This window comes from Ambystoma mexicanum, chromosome 14 (assembly GCF_040938575.1).
Source record: "Ambystoma mexicanum isolate Mex_15411 chromosome 14, UKY_AmexF1_1, whole genome shotgun sequence".
Classification (NCBI taxonomy): Eukaryota; Metazoa; Chordata; class Amphibia; order Caudata; family Ambystomatidae; genus Ambystoma; species Ambystoma mexicanum.
The window spans coordinates 618,660,812-618,679,606 of NC_090940.1; the positions used below are offsets into that span (position 1 = coordinate 618,660,812).

Below are 18,795 nucleotides of genomic sequence, written 5' to 3' on the forward strand. Positions count from 1 at the left end.
ATTTGATCTGGTCCCCAAATTACTCGGTATCAGGTAATAATGTCCACATACATAATGTCCCTGTACATAATGCTGCTGTGCAAAGCCATTGGCGACATTATATATGGGGACTGGTTGCGTGGATGTCCGCTGCTCCTGGTGTAAAAAAAAAATAAATAAAAATAAATCGGGGTTTGTACGGCTGTCCCCCGCATGTTCAATGTAATAATGTCTCCGCAAAAAAGTGCGGGGACATTATTACATGGAACCAATTACTCATGTTTCCATTTTCAATGTTCTAGGGCGGGCCGATATATGTGTGGATAGTGTACAAGTATTGGCCTAGGATTAGGTGGAGGGGTATTGGGCCTTATACATGGACTCTCCTTGCACGCTACCTACCATAGAGTACCCCCATATTGCCTTGGTTGTCATTGCAAGCTGAAGTAACTTCTTAATGTCTGCATTACAGGATGTTCAAAGAGGCCCAAAGCCAGCCTTCAAACACGTAGCCTATTTTCGGACGTTATACATGCCTAGGACATACAATATAACTTAAGCAATTCTTGCTGGGTCTTTTACCTGAGCTGCGTTAGTCCTGTTCTTCCGGTACAAGTATGGCTCCAGATCTGTGCCTTTGGCCCTGGCCTTGGAGGAGTCGAATACTTTCCTCTTGGTGTTCTGCATCTTGCTGCAAGCTGTGGCATGCTTCTCCAGGCGCTCTGCTCGAAATCGTCGCCCACACAGGTGGCAGGGCACCAGTTCTGAGTCGGCCTCAGCCTCAAAAGGCTGCTCGTCCTCCTCATCGTTTAACTCTTGAGGTGTGGCTCGGGTGGGGGCTGTGGGCTGCTTGGCTGAAGATGTATGGTGTCTGTTTTCTGACCTATGTTCAGGCTCTCTGAAGGAAGGACTCATGTAGTCGCCCTTGCTTACATGGGATGCTCTGTGTCTTGAGGAGCCGTCGGAGTGATATGACAGGGCTGAAGGCTCTCTGTCGGAGAGGGGCGGGGGTTCCCTGCTGCGTATCTTACTGTTGCTTGCTACCAGTCTCTCTTTCTTCAGTCTCTCCACTTCATAGTCGTAAGTCCCTACAAGGGGGCTTGGTCTGTAGGAGGGTGTTACGGTGGAGGTCATCCAGGGTTGTTCACTCCTGGAGTTGGCATTGCTCCTGGTCATGTAGCTGTCCTCGTATTCCTCCTCATCATCTGAGCTGTCCTCTACCATATCTGGCTTCCTGAAGCCATTCCCTTGTTTTAGTTGTGTTGGTGGGGGCACGTCTACCTTCTCTCGTCTCCTCCTTTCGCGGCCTTCCCTTTCTTTCCGCTCTTCCTGCACGGCTTGCTCCTTCTGTCGCTGGATCCTCCTCAGCTCTTCCTCAGTCCTCCGAAGCTTTTCGCGGAGTAGGGCCTCCTTCTTGCGGATCTCTTCCTCCAGGTTTTCCCCCACAGCCTCCAGCTTCTGCCAGGGCTCAGCCCGGCCTGGGTTCGACCTGGATCGCTTTTGCAGCTCCAGCAGCCCCGGAGAGAAAGAGGAGCCACCCGGAGAAATCCCTGTGTGGGATGGTGCCTTCCCACTGGCCCTAGAGTTAGGATATGCTGCTGGAACCAAAGGCCTGTGCATTTGGCCTCGGGTTTCATCTGCTGCAACAATGTTGTTGAGGCTGACAGCCTTTTTGTGGAAAACAGGCTTAAGCGGATAGGCTCGGTCTACTCCAGAGCTCTTCTTGGCTGTCCAGTTGGATGTGGTGGTTGGAATGATAGGGTCAGGTTTGTTGTACTTGTTGCTGTACCCTGCAGAGAGGAAGCCTTGCCTCCTGAAGTCAGGCTGGGGTTCCGATTGGGCTGAGTGTGGGTGGTGGTAGGAGTGGCTCCTGGCTTTGCTCAGTGCGCTCTGCTGCTGCTGGTTGAACTGGTTCACCATCTTCATCTCCTTCTCCCGCATGAGCTGCTCGTGGTATTGGCTCCTCATGAGGTCCAAACGGGACTGATGCTTGGGCGCTGGGGCTACCTGTCTTTCCTGCTCCAGTGAGGGAAATTTGGCAGAAACCAACTTCTCATAAGAGGGCATGGTGTCACGGTGAGGAGCCATCTGCAGACCAGCCATCCACAACCTCCGGTAAACCTGGTCAAACAAGATAAAAACACACTGGTTGGAGGATAGGGACTGAAGGCGGCACATCAGGAACTTACAATGACCAGCCCCCACACAGAATACATTTTAAGTACCCATAAGGAAGTGGAAGCTCCATGAATCCCACAGGACATTAGCACACAGGTGAAGCATCAAAGTAACTGGCTAGAATTGGAGGATGGTTGTAGTGTACCAAGACATCAGAGGGGCAGGCTGGAATGATAGCTCAGGGGCAACACGTTTATCTTGGAAGCAAGATAACGCAGCGCAACACAGGTTTGAATTCTGATCCCGCGCTCAGAAACCACTTGCTGGTATTAAGTGTGTTATAAAAGAACATCTATAATTAAATGGGGGGTTATGAGGCATATATTACACACAGTTTACTCTATTTACAACTCCCCTACACCAATAGTGTTATAGATGGGTCTCATAGAATATGGAACTGGAACATCCAACTTCATACAAACCTCGCCCCACATGCCTTGTTAGTGCACCTCGTCGGATAAGTCATACTTTTCTCTGGCGGGACTAACTTGGAGGGAGAACTGGAATGGCAGCAGTGAGTGTTCAGGGGAGGCCGAGCAATCACATTGAAACATGTCTACATAGGCAATATGGAATCAGTAGGAGGCCTGCCTCAGAGCCACCCCTGCACCCGGATTCCCCAAAAGAAATACGTATTCTCATCAATAAAGACGCGCTTGCTTATTGGTTATCCTTCTTGGGTTAATTGATTAGCATGGTCATTTGCATGTTTGGCTGCTGTTAATTGTGTGGCAAAGTCCCCTGCTAACATGGGGGCTGACAGTGGTCAATGGGAAAGGAGGCCGTCCTAAACTAGTGGATGCTTGAACCACAGAAGGTATATGGGAGATCCCCTGACCAATCCAACTGATTCCCACACTCTAGCAAGGGGCTGCCACAGAAGCACTCACAACCCAACCATTCCTATCAACACTGTTGAACATGGAGGGAGGTTGCTGCATGCACACTGAACACTCCAACAGAAGCCCATGACAACCAGGCGGGGAGTCTCCGGAACACTTACATCCCCACTGCTGATACCTCTTCTGATAAGGTTGACCCACTTAGAGAGCTATTCCAGTTCCCCAGCTAGACACAAATGCCTTGGGGTAAGATTTGATAAAGTGCCTTTACTAGCAATCTTCCAAAACTACCTCTGATTTTTATTTAAGGTGGCAGATGTAAGGCTTCCCCCTCCTTTTTTTTATCAATGGTTCTCTGTAGCTTTTCCTCTTATGAGCCAGCAGCATTTGGTCTCTCCCATTCATCACCTGGAGTTCCTTAAACAAGACTGTCTTAACTTGCTTACATTGACTACCAAACGAGTAGGGTGGACAATGCTCTCTACTTACCCTCAGGCCATAGGAAACCAATATGGATGCTAATTGGTTTACAAAAAGATAACCTGATTCTACAGCTCAGGAATATCCCCAGAGTTCAATCTCAACAACACAGCCAGGTAGGGTGATGCTCCCGCTTTCCCTCTCTCTCTCTCTCACTCTGGCCACCATCCCCTCACCCTCTTGTGAGACTAAAAACCTTAGTGTCATCTTCGACTCCACTCTTTCCTTCTCTCCGCACATCACGGACCTTGCCAAGAAGGCCCACTTCCAGCTGCACCTCCTCAGAGGTATTCTCCCTTTCCTCAACTTCCCCCAGAACTGTCTCCAGAGCTCTGGTTCTCTCCAGGATGGACTACTGGAACAGCTTCTTTCTTTATCTTCCAAACTCTGCTCTTCGCCCCATTGATCTCATCCAGAAGCCCGGGGACTGCATCTCTCCAGCCCTGAAATCTCTCCACTTGCTCCCTGTGGCTGCAACGATCAAGTTCAAGACCCTCTGCATCGTCCACAAGGCCGCCTGGTGCTGTGGTCCTCACTACATCCAACTCTCTCTTCCCAAGTACCTTCTGTCTAGAGCCCTTTGCTCGTCTACTTCTGACTCTGCTGGTCAGACTCCTCTCAAACAGAGAGTGGGGGAAGATCTCTCTCCGGTGCAGGGGCCTCCCTCTCCCGCTCAGACTTTAGCTGAGAGGGAGTCCTTAAGTTCCGGCAGCTTCTGAAGACCTTCCTCTTCTCCCTTTCTTTCTCGCTCACTCTCCCCAGCTAACCTACCTACCCACTCTGCCTGGACTGGCTGCTTGATGCCCTCAGAGTCGTACAGGGCACCAGGTCCCTCCTGCCCAGTCCCCCTGCACTTGCCTCCTGGCGCTCCGCGCACTGCCAGGCTGGTGACTGCATCCCTGTAATCCCCTGCCTTCTCTGCACTTAATCACAGAGCCCTGCTGCACCCCCCCTCCCCTGTATCGCACTTGCACGATCTGGTTGTCACAAGGCCTAGTAAGATGTTTGTCTTGTCCGTCCTCTACCCCCACCCACCCCCCGGCCGGGGTGTTGCGCCTTGAAACACCTGCGTATAGGCGCGTTATAAATGCCAAATCAATCAATGAGGTTCAAAGAGACAGTTTAGTTCACCCAAAATCATGACATGCTCGGAGTTGGAAATGCCCCTTCTGTTGAACAGAGCTAACTGTGGAATCATGGTCAGAAGAGGGTTGGGCATACGCATTTAACATGCGACTCCCTTTAAACTTTATATTAATTCTTAAACCGTCTACAGATGGGCTATTTAAGATATGGAAATTTACATTAAAGGTGAAAAGTATTCATATTAGTAACCCTGGAGCCCCCCCTGCTAATGGGCTTGAATGGCTGGGTAAAAAAAAAGCACGGTATCCTGGCTTTAACAGCCAGGTCTCTTGAAAGCATATATGTGCCCCACCGGTACATTCATGCCATGACAATCATCTTTTCACCCCAAGCCCCTGTAGAGTCCAAGGAAGGATAATGATTAGGGCTGGTATGTTTAAGACCGAAGGGTATGTTCATTAACTATTTAAAAGGGAGGAGGGCCCCTCAATCAAGGATGATCAATGGCAGCTCTGTCATACACAGCTTTGGGCATGCTATTTCAAGTAGGGAATTGCATAAGTAGCTCTCATTACACTAGGATATGAAAGCCTAGCACCAATATATCGGGAGGATCTTCACAGGAGCAAAGGAAACGTGCATTATCTGGACCACTTTTGGCCTCAAATATCTCTCTTAAGAGTTGGCATAAGCCAAACACAACCAGCCCCGCGCGCCACCATGGACCCGATTAGCTATACTCCATCTTATTATATTCATCAGACCCCTGGCCCGCCCCATTGGATCCAAGGGCCCCGAATTTCCCTTCTAAACAGACAATAAAAAGACATTTGCGGGAGCACTGAAGATGACGCAGATACAAGTCTTCAAACTGCCCAACCAACACGTATGACCGAAACAACCTGCATCTTGCATGTCCTACAGCGCCATCATGCCATGAGCATGGAAGAAGTTGCACTATGCGAGACCCAGTGGCATATCACTTCACTGTATGGCGAGGCTACACCGCCAGCCCTACTGTGACAAGACCACACAGACCAAGAAGAATACAGACCCACGACTACGTACTCAACCCGAGAAGATGGAGTAATGAGGCTCAAGCCTCGGTATCCAAAAAATCACCACTGATGGATAAAATGTTATCAGCAAGAAGAAGAAGACACCTCCAAGGAGTATTTCCTTTGTTGAGGCCACACGTGTTCTCGAATGCATGTATGCCTTTGTCGCAGACGACAACTGATGGTCTCTTGCCGTGGGTCCTGTCTGTAGTATTTGCATGACAACGGACGGTCCGTGAAGCCGTTGCTTAATTTATTCGATGTCTATTCCCACTTCGCACTGCAGCAGTTTCACCCTTTTTGGCAGTGTGACATTTTAGTGCAGCAGATGTGGGACAGGGCCTGATCAAATAGGGAGTATGGAAGCTTGGGGTGGCAATAGAACAGGGGTATGGGGGGTGATCCGATTTGTAAGACGCTGTGTGCAACATTCGCTGTGGGGCGCTAAGAAATCGAAGGCAGATAGTGTACTGTCCGTAATGTAGGGTTTGGGTGGTGCATCCTAGGCTGCTTTTCCGTTATAAACGCAGAGCTGCGTGTGAAAGAATGCAAGGAGGCCTGGGTGTACTGTGCACGTGTGGCAGCAGAACATCTTGGGTGGCAGCACCGTCTGCTGTGGGGTGGGAATATCATCCCTTAAGGTTGCTGGCGTTCAGGATTCCGGGACAGGCAGGCGACATGATGCAAAAAGTAAAGCTTTAGAAGGTGGAATGCATTTACAAACGGGCGGGCGGGCGGGTATATGATGCCCCCGGCGCTTTATAAATCCAAATGGATAAATAAAATATAAAATCTAGCGCGAATGGATGTGACCGTCGCCCTCGTGCCGTGCCTAGCACCTGGACAGTCTCTTACCTCCCCACTCCCCGGAACGCCGGGCGGGGCGCGCACCTCCCGGGGGCTCTGGGTGTTACTTGCCGCCGATCTTCTTCTCTTGGGCTCTCCCGGATGTCTCCTTGGGTGGGTTCGGAATGTTTACACCGTTGCTAGGAGTCCGTGCGGTGTGACGTCGCCGCGCGAGGCGGGTTCCCTTGGTGTGTATCACGTGATCTGCAACAGTTGCTAGGGGATACTGCAGCGGCGTTTGCGCATGCGCCTCGGGCTTTCCTGTGCCAGCCAGGTCTGCGGGCAGTGCCAGGCGTGACAGACAGCGAGGGCGGGCCCTGCTGCAGGTGGGGCATTCCAGGGGGTTTAGGGTGGCTCTTGGGGACTCGGGAGAGAGATGACGTCGGTCGGTCACCAGGGGTAGGGTGCAGGCAACGCAGCTAAGGGTGTGCCTCGGAGGCGAGCCTGAGGTCAAGCTGAACGCTGATACCAGGGGTGATCTAGCCGGAGGGGTAGACCCGGAGTAGCAGGGCCCACCCGACGCACCGGCGGCCACCCCGTTCCCTTCTCTAAGGAATTGCCACACGCCCACGGCTCTCCCGTGGCCACGAGTGAGGAGGTCTCCCAGTCCTGTGCCTTCCTGGAAATAAATACACGCCCCAGAAGCCTAAGAGGGAAAACGGGGATGGGTGGCCCTCTCACGCACAGCCATGGTAAAGGGGGGGACGTCCTGTTTAAATCACTCAGAATTCATGTCCGTATTCTTACTTGATGGGTGAGTGCATTGAACTTTATGGAAGACGGGTGGAGTGGGAGGAAGGCTAACACGTGTCCAAGGTTGGTGGCACCCCCCCCCCCCCCCAAAGGCCAGTGTGTGGAGAGGTATAGTACAGATGTGTCTGCCTTATTTATGTTGCCCCAATTGGATCATGGCACACTGTACTGATATCGGGACAAAATATTGCCAATTAGGTGACCCCCAGTGTCCGGTATAAGCCAAAACCATTGGCATAGGAGTGTAGATGGGAGGTTGCTGTTTGGTAATTTACCCATCGTTTCATTGCACGTGGGCATCACACTCTCCTCTATCTTTTCTGCCCATTAGGCACACTCCCGGGATCCCTACGCGAGCTTTGTCTCGCAGTAAAATAAAACTGTGGGCTATTGTTATTAGTAGTCTTTTTTGGAAAGGTCTTAATTGATGTTATAAATCGGTTCCTAGTGTAATGAAAACGTGACAAGTGTGACTTCGCCCCCTTGCTTTACAAGGAATATTCGTGTCCTTGCATCCGTTCCTTACACGGAATCCCTGTTCAAACAAGCAGTGGTTTTGGCTGTTGTATAGATATTAGGCAATTTGCCAGGCTCTTTCGTCATATACCCAGGTACTTGCATCATTTGCCAGTTTTTGCCATTTTAGGGCCAGGTAGCTTATTTATGGCAATGCTTGGAAAATGCCTACACAAAACCCAAACTGGCGGCTTTAGCAATGCATGTTCGGAGGTGGAACACACGAGCTAAAAGGATTAGGCATCTGCCTAGTGCCCCCCATAAAACAGCCTTCCCTTTTCACCACCCAGGACAACGAGGTGGTGCCCTCTTCAACCGAGGTGCGTCTGCAAATACAATGCGTGTATGCATTTGCATATGCATACTTTTGTGTGGGTTCACAGTGTGCGTTTTATCCCCCGCGGCCCCAACCATTTCCTGTTTAGCGCGCTTACGATGCAGCGCACCTGAACAGTGGCGCGCGATTCTTACATAGCGCTTCATGCCCGATTTCTCGCATTTCTAGATGCTGTAATCAAGAAACGGTATTCTCCATTGAATGCGTTTAATAATACAAATGTCCATTTATATAGCTCTTGTATCTAAAGCATTTTGTATTTATTTCTTTTGTGCTTTTACCCGCCTTTTTGGAGCCAACAGACAAAAACATCATGGACCGAATTGTTGACTTGATTGCTGCCTGACTCAAATGGACCCTGTAGAGCTCTTACATCGACAGCTGACAGTTTCTCTCTACTTCTATTTTGTGCTGGGCCAGTGCTGACTCTTGATGTTCTGGGCAAATTAGATGGGTTCATACCAGTGGCTTGGCTTAAAGAGGGCACTGGATTTGTAGTGCCTGGTGGGCAGAGGGGGTGTCGCTAGATTTATGGGGGCAAGATGTGTTAGTAAAAGCTAGAAACGCACACAAATAAACGGGTATCACCCAAGGTCTTTACTCTTTAGACTGAAGACAGTGGATTTCTCCTGCTTTCTGATTTAATAATCTACTTAATGACAGTTCATTTCTCGATTTCGGAAGGATGAAGGGCGGCTCTGCCCTGCTAGGATTGAAACCTATGACTGTGTATGTTCCACAAAGATCTCTGAAGTAAGGATGCAACTTGCCGAGTTATCTATGCACTTGAACTCAAATCCTAGTGCAGCATTCGAGGCAATGCGAGCGACAGGTCAGGTAAGTCCTTTATTAAACAAAGACCTGGCAGCAGCAGCAGTAACCAACATTAAGTATCAACAGCCTGCTTCCCAACCGTCTATGCCACACGTTCCCGAACTCCCCACAAGAATCTAGATTGGCTGCAAACTGCACACCGAGCAAAACTCCACCCCCCACCCCCCCCCCCCCCAAACCAAAAGGAGAGGCCAATTTTAAAGGAACAGAAAGACGGCACACAAAAAACTAAAACCAATGTACAAAGTGAACTTCTGGTGCATAAGACATAGCACTAAACGGTGTATAAACTGACGCAACCTAAAACGGTAAATTGTCTGACCATAAAAAAGGCATAGCACTAAACAGTGTACTATCTGACATAATCCTTTAACACACCAGCTTTCTCCTCATTCTCAGCATACCGCCCATATACGTCAAACGCTCTCCTCACTTGTATCTGCAGAACTCCAGACACTCACTCCATGTACAGTGCTGCTATCCAGCCGCCTCGTTCCACCATCGTCACCGAAAACATCCACCACTGGCCTAGCATTCTTTACACCTTCCACTGCAATCACTATCCATAATTCCAAATGGACCCATCCTCCACTCTTGCCGCATAAGACCACAATTCGAGGATCTTCTTGGGTTCTGAAAACTTTGATCTACCTTTTGGCCACGTGCATGCCCTTCCTGATCCTCTCCTACGAACCCTTCGGCACCTTGATAGATGGCTTTGTCCTTTTTCCCAATCTGGCATCATAATCCATTTTGTTTTTTAAATGCGTCTCATTTACCTTCCTCCTCACACTATCATCCATATCCTCCTTGTCAGCCAAACCTTTAACCACACTGTTTACCCAGGCGGCAATGAGACCGGTGTGGGCCTCCCGTCCCCTCATAATCTTGAAAGGCACACGCCTGTGACCCCATGAGGAGAAACTCGCATTCCACAGCATTCTCCAACAGCATCTTTGAGCTCTATACCATTCCTCATCGATTCCTCAATCACGCCTACCAAAACCCTGTTAAAAAGTTCAACTAAACCATTGCACTGTGATCTATATAATGAAGTGAATTTCCGCTTAATTCCTTTCCTCGGCGCATAATTCTGCATTTCTGCACTCCTGAACCTCATGCCATCGTCACTCATCCTCCCTCTCTCCTGAATACCTGCTCCAGGGACTTGATCACTTAACTGCTAGAAATCTGCTTAACCCACTTCACCTCCAGCCATCAAATATACATTCCTTTCCTAAAATTTCATATGGTCCTAAAATGTCAATTGCCACTCGTGACCATGCACCCTCAGGCAAAGAAACCGGCAACCTTTCTTGTCTGAGTCTTCAGTGCCTTATCACAATTGGAACATGGTCCTCACTCCCTCTGACCACCATACCATCCATTGCAGGCCACCAATACTCTACATTTTCTTATGGTACACGTAATTCCTGAGTGCCCCTCATGAGCCGTATTGACCAATTTCTCCCAGAAACACATCATCACCACCAAGGCTCCCCCTCTCAAAAGAAGGTAATCTTCTACCGTCAGCTGATGCTTGACCTCCCAATACACATTAAACTCCTCTGAGATCACCATCTTAGACGGCCATCTGGACTCTGTCCTTCTCCAAACCATTCTTCCACTCCTCCTTCCCTATCACTGCATACTCATCTACGAACACTTCCTCAAGGAAGGCCACCATTTCTTCTTCCTCCTCTACTGCTACACCATCAACACTCTTCACGTCCAATGGTGTTCTAGACAGAAAATCAGCAACACGATTTAGAACTCCAGGTACATACTCCACCCTGAAATCATACTCCTACAATCTCAAACACATTCTGGCAATCCTGGGGGTAGCCCTCCTCATCCCTTTGACAGCGAGTACTTCAACCAAAGGCTTGTGGTCTGCTTCAACCAGCAACCACCAACCCACAAACATACTTTGTAAAATATTCAATTCCCCACACACATACATGCCAGCAACTCCACCTCAATCACGGAATATCTGCTTTCCGATTCTGTTACAGCTCTGGACCTATGACAAATTGTTCTCTCCTCCTTTCTGATGCTTTGCGAGAGTTCTGCCCCTAATCCTTTCACACTTGCATCCACAGTAATGATACACTCATCCTCCATTTTGAATTTCCCCCCACCTGCCAGATTCTTGGCATTACAAATCCCTTCCTTTATCAACTCTACAGTTTCTTGACGTCTCTCATCCCAATCAAATTCCACCCGTTTCTTCAATAGCTTACGGATGGGTTCTTACAATGCAGCAAAATCATTGACAAATTTATTGTAACATTCTGAAAGTCCTAAAAATGCTCTTAAATTCATCCTTGTTCTTCGTTGACAGTGCCTCTTACCGCTTTCATGGCATCCACCCTGGGGGCGATACCTCTCTCCACTCACCACATGCCCAAGCTATCCCACCAGCTATCCCACCTCTTACTCTGAAATGACATTTATTTGGTTCTATCGTCGACCCCTTGTCCCTCAATTTGCTTAGTACCTTATATAACCGATTATGCTCTAAAGCGTTCTTGCCATACACCAAAATGTCATCTTGGTACACCATTGTACCCTCAATTCTTTTACACATTTGTTAATTACCCTTTGAACTACAGCTGCTGCCGACGCTAATCTGAACAGCATCCTGCAAAAGCAGAAACGTCCAAATGGCGTGATGAACATCATCAAACTGGCAATCGTCTGTGAGTGGTATCTGATGAGATGCGGCCGATAAGTCAAGCCTTGTAAACATCAGTGTCTCTAACACTATTCAGTATTTCTGCAATCATGGGTAGTGGGAATTTATCAATGACAATGTTCTTATTAACATCTCTGAGGTCTACACGCATTCAGATTTTCCCATTCTTCTAGCTTCCACTCTTAATTATCCCTCCTTCAAGAAGCTGCTCAAGTTCGGTTTCAACCTCTCCCCCGATTGATATCAGAATGTTGAGCTTGTGAGACACTGGCTTCGCTTCCGAATTCAGCACAATCCTGTGAGCAAATCGTCGCAAGCACCCCACCTTATTACAAAATACCTCTGGAAAATGTTCTTCTCCATGGCGTTGTTGTGTACGAACAACACTGGTTTAATGCTCCTGGGATCGCGTCTAATCACCAAAACGGCTTGATCTCGCCAACCTAATATGTACACTTTCTTTGCCACATAAATGTTAATCAAAGCCAGCCTTCCTTTATATTCCACCGCTGCCTGAAATATCCCCTTCAAGGCAATCTTAGACCCTTTTTATCCTCCAGGGTCCTTGATGTTGCTGGAACGTTGGAGCGAACCCTTCAGACCTTCCTCCTGTAGTTGAGACAAAATTGAATAAGGCGAGCATCTGACCACCATTACTTTTCACCTGGAAACCATCAATCCTGACCTTGCAGCTGGGACACTTATATGAGAAGTCTTCTCTGGCCTCCTGCACAACTACTACATGATCCCTGTCATCTGAGCTCTCGCCTTCTTCACCTTCCTGAATGCACACCTTTTTACTATGGCATGTGACAGCAAAATGTCCCTTAAGGCCACAATTTGAACATTTTTGATAGCAGGACACAGCTTGGAGCTGGCAAAATGACCCACTCGACCACACCTGGAGCACCTCCCTTTCTCACCATCCGAGAACGCCATGGGTTTCCTATTTTCACTTCTAACCTCAGCATAACTTCTTTGGGTCCTCATTTTTCACACTGCTTTTCTGGTTTCTTTTTGGGACCAAATTCACCTGATGCTGCTCCTTACTTGGGTCTGTTTTGCATACTTCTGCCACATCACCTTTCTTCTTCTCTTTTATAGTCTGTGAGCACAACTGTGTGTGCTCCACTTTCTATGGCTGTGCGCACTCTTGTAGAGCTAAACTCTGGAAATGCAGCAACTGACAATGCTCCACAGTCAAAAGTCCACATCGAGTGCTGCCTCAGCAAGAAATTCTTCAGATCCGGACCAGCATCCACGACCACAGAGACGAGGAAGATGCTGCCCAGAGTAATGACGATCTCCACCTGCAGGTCACATCATCATCATTTTAGTAGCTGTAGTAACCACCACTGAAATGAGGAAGATGCCGCCCAGAGCAATAAAGAATTCCACCAGCAGGCTGCACAATATGCAAGATGTTAATATGTTGCCGTAGCAGGCCCCAATGGTAATGTTTACTGGTTACCATAGTAACCAAGATGCCCGCCATGCTGTTTCATGCTCGCGTGTTGTTGCCTCTAACCCACGAGCGTTCATTGTGCACACTCCTTTAAGCTTGCGCTCCTTCTCCCTACGTTGCAGTCACCTCCCGCAGCTAGCGTTTTACACTGGGGATTACCGAAAAGCCCAACACATCAATGGGCAGAAGCAGGCATGCCGTGGGGTCTTTTTATCACTGCTTTCCATGTCCTGCCTCCGTAATACACTGCCAGCCGCTCACCTCGCGGTAGCTTGCGTAGTCAGGTCCTCCGCGAGATCCACTTTTCGTTGTCTTTCCACCTCCAATGCGTCCAGACATGACCATATTTTTGTTTAGTGCTATATCAGAAAATAAAAAAAACAAGAACTCGAAAAAAATTGATAATTAAATCTCTAACCCTGGTGGGTGAAAATAATCCAGGGCAATTTTATGCTGTGGACAACTGAGGTGAGTTCTCCCTTCTGGCGGTGGTTTTCTAGTTAGTGTCCTTAACAGTAGTAGGCCCCGGCCAACTGTCTCTTGTTACCCAAACCTTGTAGAGCGCTCCGCTGCTCTCCCGCTGGGTCTGCGCTTTAAACCATAAACTAAAATCAAACTGTGTTGGTGTTGTAGTTAGAACCCCCAGCACCACTCAAAGTTGCGCATGGATTCCAAAAACACTTTATATAAACTTGGGCTGGTGTCTGAAAAGTGGTTATTCACAAGCAGTGGGTGTCCTAAGATCGAAATGGAAAATTGGTGGGTTATTTGAGCATGATCAGGGTGTCCTCTCATAGAAGGGTGTTTTGCACACCACTGTATGTTTGAAATCATAATTGTGTGTCTCGCCATGGAATCATGTGGTCATGACTTGGATTCTAGATTGCCGTGGCAGTCCATCTCCACCGTTCTTTCCTTGTGCATCAGAGATGCCATATCCCAGACCAAGTGACCATTTTGCCTTTATTACATATGTATTTATATATATGTTTTCTGTGTGTGCAACAGGCTGTACCATGGCTGAAGGAGAAGGCTTGCTCTCCGTGGACTATGAAGTCTTTGGAAAGGTGCAAGGCGTGTTCTTCCGGAAATACACACAGGTCAGTTTTCCTAACTTTTCTTTTCTCATGGTATTTGAGTTCCTTATCTTGCAAATTAGCTTGTTTCTCCTTAAGCAAAAGTTCATTGAATGGTTCTGAATGATTTCTGGGATGTGTGTATTACAGGTCAAAACATTTTTGTTGTGGTATTGTTTGTATTTTTTAATTTGAGCTCATCGGGATATAATTTGGTATTTTACTGTTAACTTTAACCAGGGGGTGGGGTGGCATCTCATTAATGAGCTGGTCTTTTCGCTCTCTCCCTTCCTCCATCCCAGGCTCCCATTACGTACCTCCAACCTCTTGGGAAATTCTCGAGATGGCTGTTCGGATTTGTTTTATCACTAGGCCAAACCAATGTAACTAAACAACTGGGTGATGGGGCTGCTGCTTTCACCAGAATCACTGTACACAGTACAAACTGGTAACTGAGGCCACCCTATCTGGGTGCCTTAACCAAGTTATTGACAAAGGTGCCCCGCAGTCATCATTGGTGAAGAGTAATGTTGAGAGCTTCACACCACGCAATCTTTGATTTGATAATCTCCTGCCGCTTCCTGACGAGATGATTATGCACACACCTTTCCTCACACGAAGGCCGACAGTGTCTCCTACTTTTCCGATCTCTTGGGAAATGGTACCAGTCCCTGAAGGCCCTACTGATTACCTGCGACAACTCCTCCATGACCAACTCATTGGGATTCCCAGGCCCCTTCTTTGCTGCAGACACTTGAATCCTTTTCTCTTCTCCTGCCTCTACCCTGTTCTTTCCTCTCAACTCTCTCTCAGCTATTCGTCACTGGGTAGTGCATCACTGTCTTATGGTCTTTTTGAAGACCCAAGTCGTCATTTTCCTGCCCAAAATGCCACACCCCTCGTGCCTTTGCCTATATCTTTCACTTCTGACCTTTGCATGCCCCAGGCTTATATGCTTGCGGTCCTCTTCTGGAGTAACTTCAAGCTCCAACGTATCATCACCTCGGCTTCTTCCATGGCAAGGACCAGCCTCCTGAACATTACATAGATCTGCTCTCTCCTCGCCTACCACAATTCCTAAAAACATCTCTGCACCCCTGTGCTCGGCCCTATTGATTGCTGATCAAGACTCTATGTGGGCCTCCTGACAATACTTGTTTTACCGCACTGAACAAATTTGCACTCTTTCCAACTTTCCCTGCCCCCTCCCGCTTCTCCTCTCGAGCTCCATTCTGATTGGCTGTTTAGGCACAGCCATTCCCTCTTTAAACTCCTGCTTTTCATCTTTACATCCCTCTTCGCCACACCTGGCGGTTCCTATCCTCCACCCATTTGTTACTGCACCTTCCCCAATCCCACCATCCCGTCCCTCGTTCTCCTGGCGCGACTGTCCTCGCAGCTGCATGTATATAAGGGTATATTGCTGGTAGCATACGTTGCTCTCAAAAATGACTCCTGTAAGGGAAACTACAGAGAGGCAGCATCGACCCTAGTGGGAAGGCTGCAGTAATCTGACCTCAAACAGAGCTCTGTAAGACATGGGAGGCACATACAAGCACTGTCTATCTCAGCAAATGCTCCTATTCATCGAGTCAAGCGCCTTATTGCCTTACAAAACAGGCCATATTTAGATTGTGTAGGGTCAAAAAGGAAACCCTATTTAATGTACTAATTCTCTTCCTTAACTCCCACTTCGACCACAGGCAGGATTTCTGTCCCTGGCACCCAATTCTGCAGCCATATAAAAAGCACCTTGGCGTGGCTCTTAGTCTCAGGAAAGATGTGAGAGGGATCTAGGGCTCCAATAAGTCCACAGAAAACACCAATAGTTCAAGATAGACCGGAAGTATACAAATACAAAAACTTATTAGGCCTTTAGATCACACACTAAGCAGGTAAAAGATTGAGTCAAATATCGTTACACCAACACATAAAACTGATCTGTACATTCACCCTCAGGAGAAATAGAATAGCATCTGAGTCAATGACCAGTGAAACACAGCTATGTATTCAGATGCATAGAAGAAACTCTACGATAATCATAGAACAGCTACCCCAGCTCTTATAAAGTCAAACCCTAAAATGCTTTGGGGCCTTGTGGCCAAAAGTCACAGGCTCCATGTAGATACTTTTCAGGTAGGTTTACATAGAGATTTGTAGTGCCAGTGGTATGATTAATAAGAGTAAAAAAGTTAACGTTGATTCCAAAATGGCCGCTGTGCACTGAGGTCGTGTGCAGGCGGAGCTCGTCTGGGTGAAATACTTGCAAAACACGAAATCAAAATAACATAGATTTAACGTGCTTCATGCGCACGGAATAAGCTTTAGTAGATCCAGAGTCTGAAGAGACTGAAATGGGTGGACCAGGACTCGACTGAGCGAGTGGAGGTAAAACATAAGCGGGCAGCGCCCTATCGGTAACAGGAGGAGGGAGCCCACAGCACTGCACAGATACAGAGCACGAGATTAGCAGCGGTCCCTGAATCCGTGCATTTCAAAATACGTCAGCCCGTCCAGCTTGCCCTCCCCACTCGGACATTTGAGCACGCAGCCAGGGTTCTGCGGCCCCCGTGGCGCTCCGGTGCCGCCTGAAAAGCAGAGCGGTAATTGCAGGGATTAAGCCGGAGGGAGGAGCAGTGCGACGCCGGGGGCGAATTGTCACAAGGACACACTGCAGAACGTGAGCCGCATGGAAGTGGTAAGGAAGCGCTCCGCTTCACCTCGTGGCGGAGGAAGGAATGAATAAAATACCTTCAGCCGAGCCAAGTTTACAGGGTGCGCAGCAGAAACATCCCCACACGGTTAGGAATACCCTCTAGTAGCAGTACAGTATCGGTAGACAAGGACGCGAGAAGTGACTCTATTGCTCACTCGGATTCCTGCAGACTTGTACGACGAGGAAAATACTTTGGATTTTGAGTCTTTGAGTGCAGGTAGGCTACATCATACTCAGCAACACAGTAAGGGAGTGTGTGCTTCCCATATAAACTACTTCAGGAGTAGGGACAAGGAAACATGGAAATTGCTAAGGTAGCACTATATTCGTGGGGAAGATCTTTGCTATAGCAATTTAATTGCTTTTACCATTAGACATTTCTAAAACCGCACTAGAGGAAGCGCAAAGAGTACATTAGCTACAGGTGCACACTTTCAAGGCCTAAATTACCATCCAAGTAAAATATACATATAGAGAACTCAGAGGGGCGCACAGATCTGCCGTATGGATACTTTAAAATTCAGCGAGACAAAGGTTGATAAAAACGGAGAGTGATAATCTATGGAGTTATTCTGTGTTGTCGCAGTGATTCTGCCAGCAGTGTCATTTGGGCGCCTAGCAAAATATTGGCAGTTCATGGATACAGGAGTAATTGGGTGGGGAGGTCGATGAGAATCAACTGAGCGCCAGGTGCAACCCTTGGTACGGGGCGGGGCAGCCTGTAGCTACTACCATATCTTTAACCATTCACGTCAGTGAGGCATAGCTGGTGAGAAGCATTTATCATATGCCGGGAGCAAAGAAAAAAGTGGTTTTGGCAGGCCGAACGGAGTCCCAAGCAACCAAACAATGCCCGCTACAAAACATCTGGGCCAGAACCTCTAAATCTCAGAATCTGGACACCCCAATCCAGACAAGGATCACGCCAATAGAAATGGCCGGTGCCAAGGAGGACTTTACGAAAAGCTTCCAATAATGTCAAAGCTAGTTTATGGTGACGTTCCAAACAGAGTTCACAGCTTTTTGAACCAAAATAAAACGGGCGCTTACGGGCAGCTGGGGGGGGAGAAAGGATACAGTTAGACCGAGTACATAGAGTGGGTCCAAAGAGATTGGATCCAGGTATGCACCCTAGGGGCGTGTTGGCAGCCTGCGGGAACTATCCTCAAAAAGGAACAAATTCTAAGAACCGCAAGACTGGCAGATCCAATAACATACAATGGCTCTCACATTAAGCTGTTTCGGGATCTGTCACCGCTCACCTTACAGAAACGTAGAGAATTGCGCATTGTGGTGCAATCATTGCAGGCCAAAAAGATAAGATATGATAAGATAAGAGATGGAACCTTTCCATTCCGGGATTCCGTGTGATATTTACACTTGATGGGAAACAGCATATAATAACCTCTAATGAAGAAGGTATGGAATTGTTAAAAAAGAGAAGAAGATGAGATGGAACTTCTCAGTTCGCTTACTCCAGCAGAACCCCCCCCGGCCCTCCCAATCCCCCACCTGTTCGCAGTCAACAGCAGGAGTAACGTGAGAGGAAAATACAATAAGGGCGTAAAATGGGATGGGTGAGCTCCACAACTTAGAGGCCTGGAATCTGCATCAGAAAAAAAAATAGGCCACCAGCTTGTAAATCCAGCGCATAGAAGGGCAATACGTGGCAGTTGTCGAGATTTAAGATTAAATAACTGGAGACAGAATCTGTGCTTTGGCGGTGATGAGGGTTTTAGGATACCCTAAAGAGGTTCCTGGCAGGAGTGGCGATCCAAGGTGGAGATGCGGAGGTGGAAGGTACACTAGCTACTCTGGGTCGCACCAGGAGGGGGAGAGGCAGGGGATTCGGGTACAAGTTGTTGGGATTAAGGGGTGTTGGGGCAGGGGGAGAGGGGGACGACAACCGTAGAATGTTTCAGCAATGTTTA

General features: G+C 48.1%; 2 protein-coding genes across 2 annotated transcripts in view; one reads left to right on the forward strand and one right to left on the reverse strand.

Annotated features, from left to right (window-relative positions):
- ZC2HC1C (zinc finger C2HC-type containing 1C) overlaps positions 1-6,615 on the reverse strand; it is a 45,443-nt gene extending 38,828 nt beyond the window's left edge. The window contains exons 1-2 of the mRNA XM_069638053.1: positions 6,479-6,615; positions 562-2,100 (exon numbers count right to left, since the gene is read on the reverse strand). Of these exons, the coding sequence (XP_069494154.1) occupies positions 562-2,082 (1,521 nt within the window). The 5' untranslated portion in view covers positions 2,083-2,100; positions 6,479-6,615. The remainder of the gene's footprint in view (positions 1-561; positions 2,101-6,478) is intronic.
- Positions 6,616-6,669: 54 nt separating this feature from the next.
- Positions 6,670-18,795, forward strand: part of ACYP1 (acylphosphatase 1) — a 43,519-nt gene continuing 31,393 nt past the window's right edge. Inside the window, exons 1-2 of the mRNA XM_069638054.1 lie at positions 6,670-6,795; positions 14,081-14,172. Of these exons, the coding sequence (XP_069494155.1) occupies positions 14,089-14,172 (84 nt within the window). The 5' untranslated portion in view covers positions 6,670-6,795; positions 14,081-14,088. The remainder of the gene's footprint in view (positions 6,796-14,080; positions 14,173-18,795) is intronic.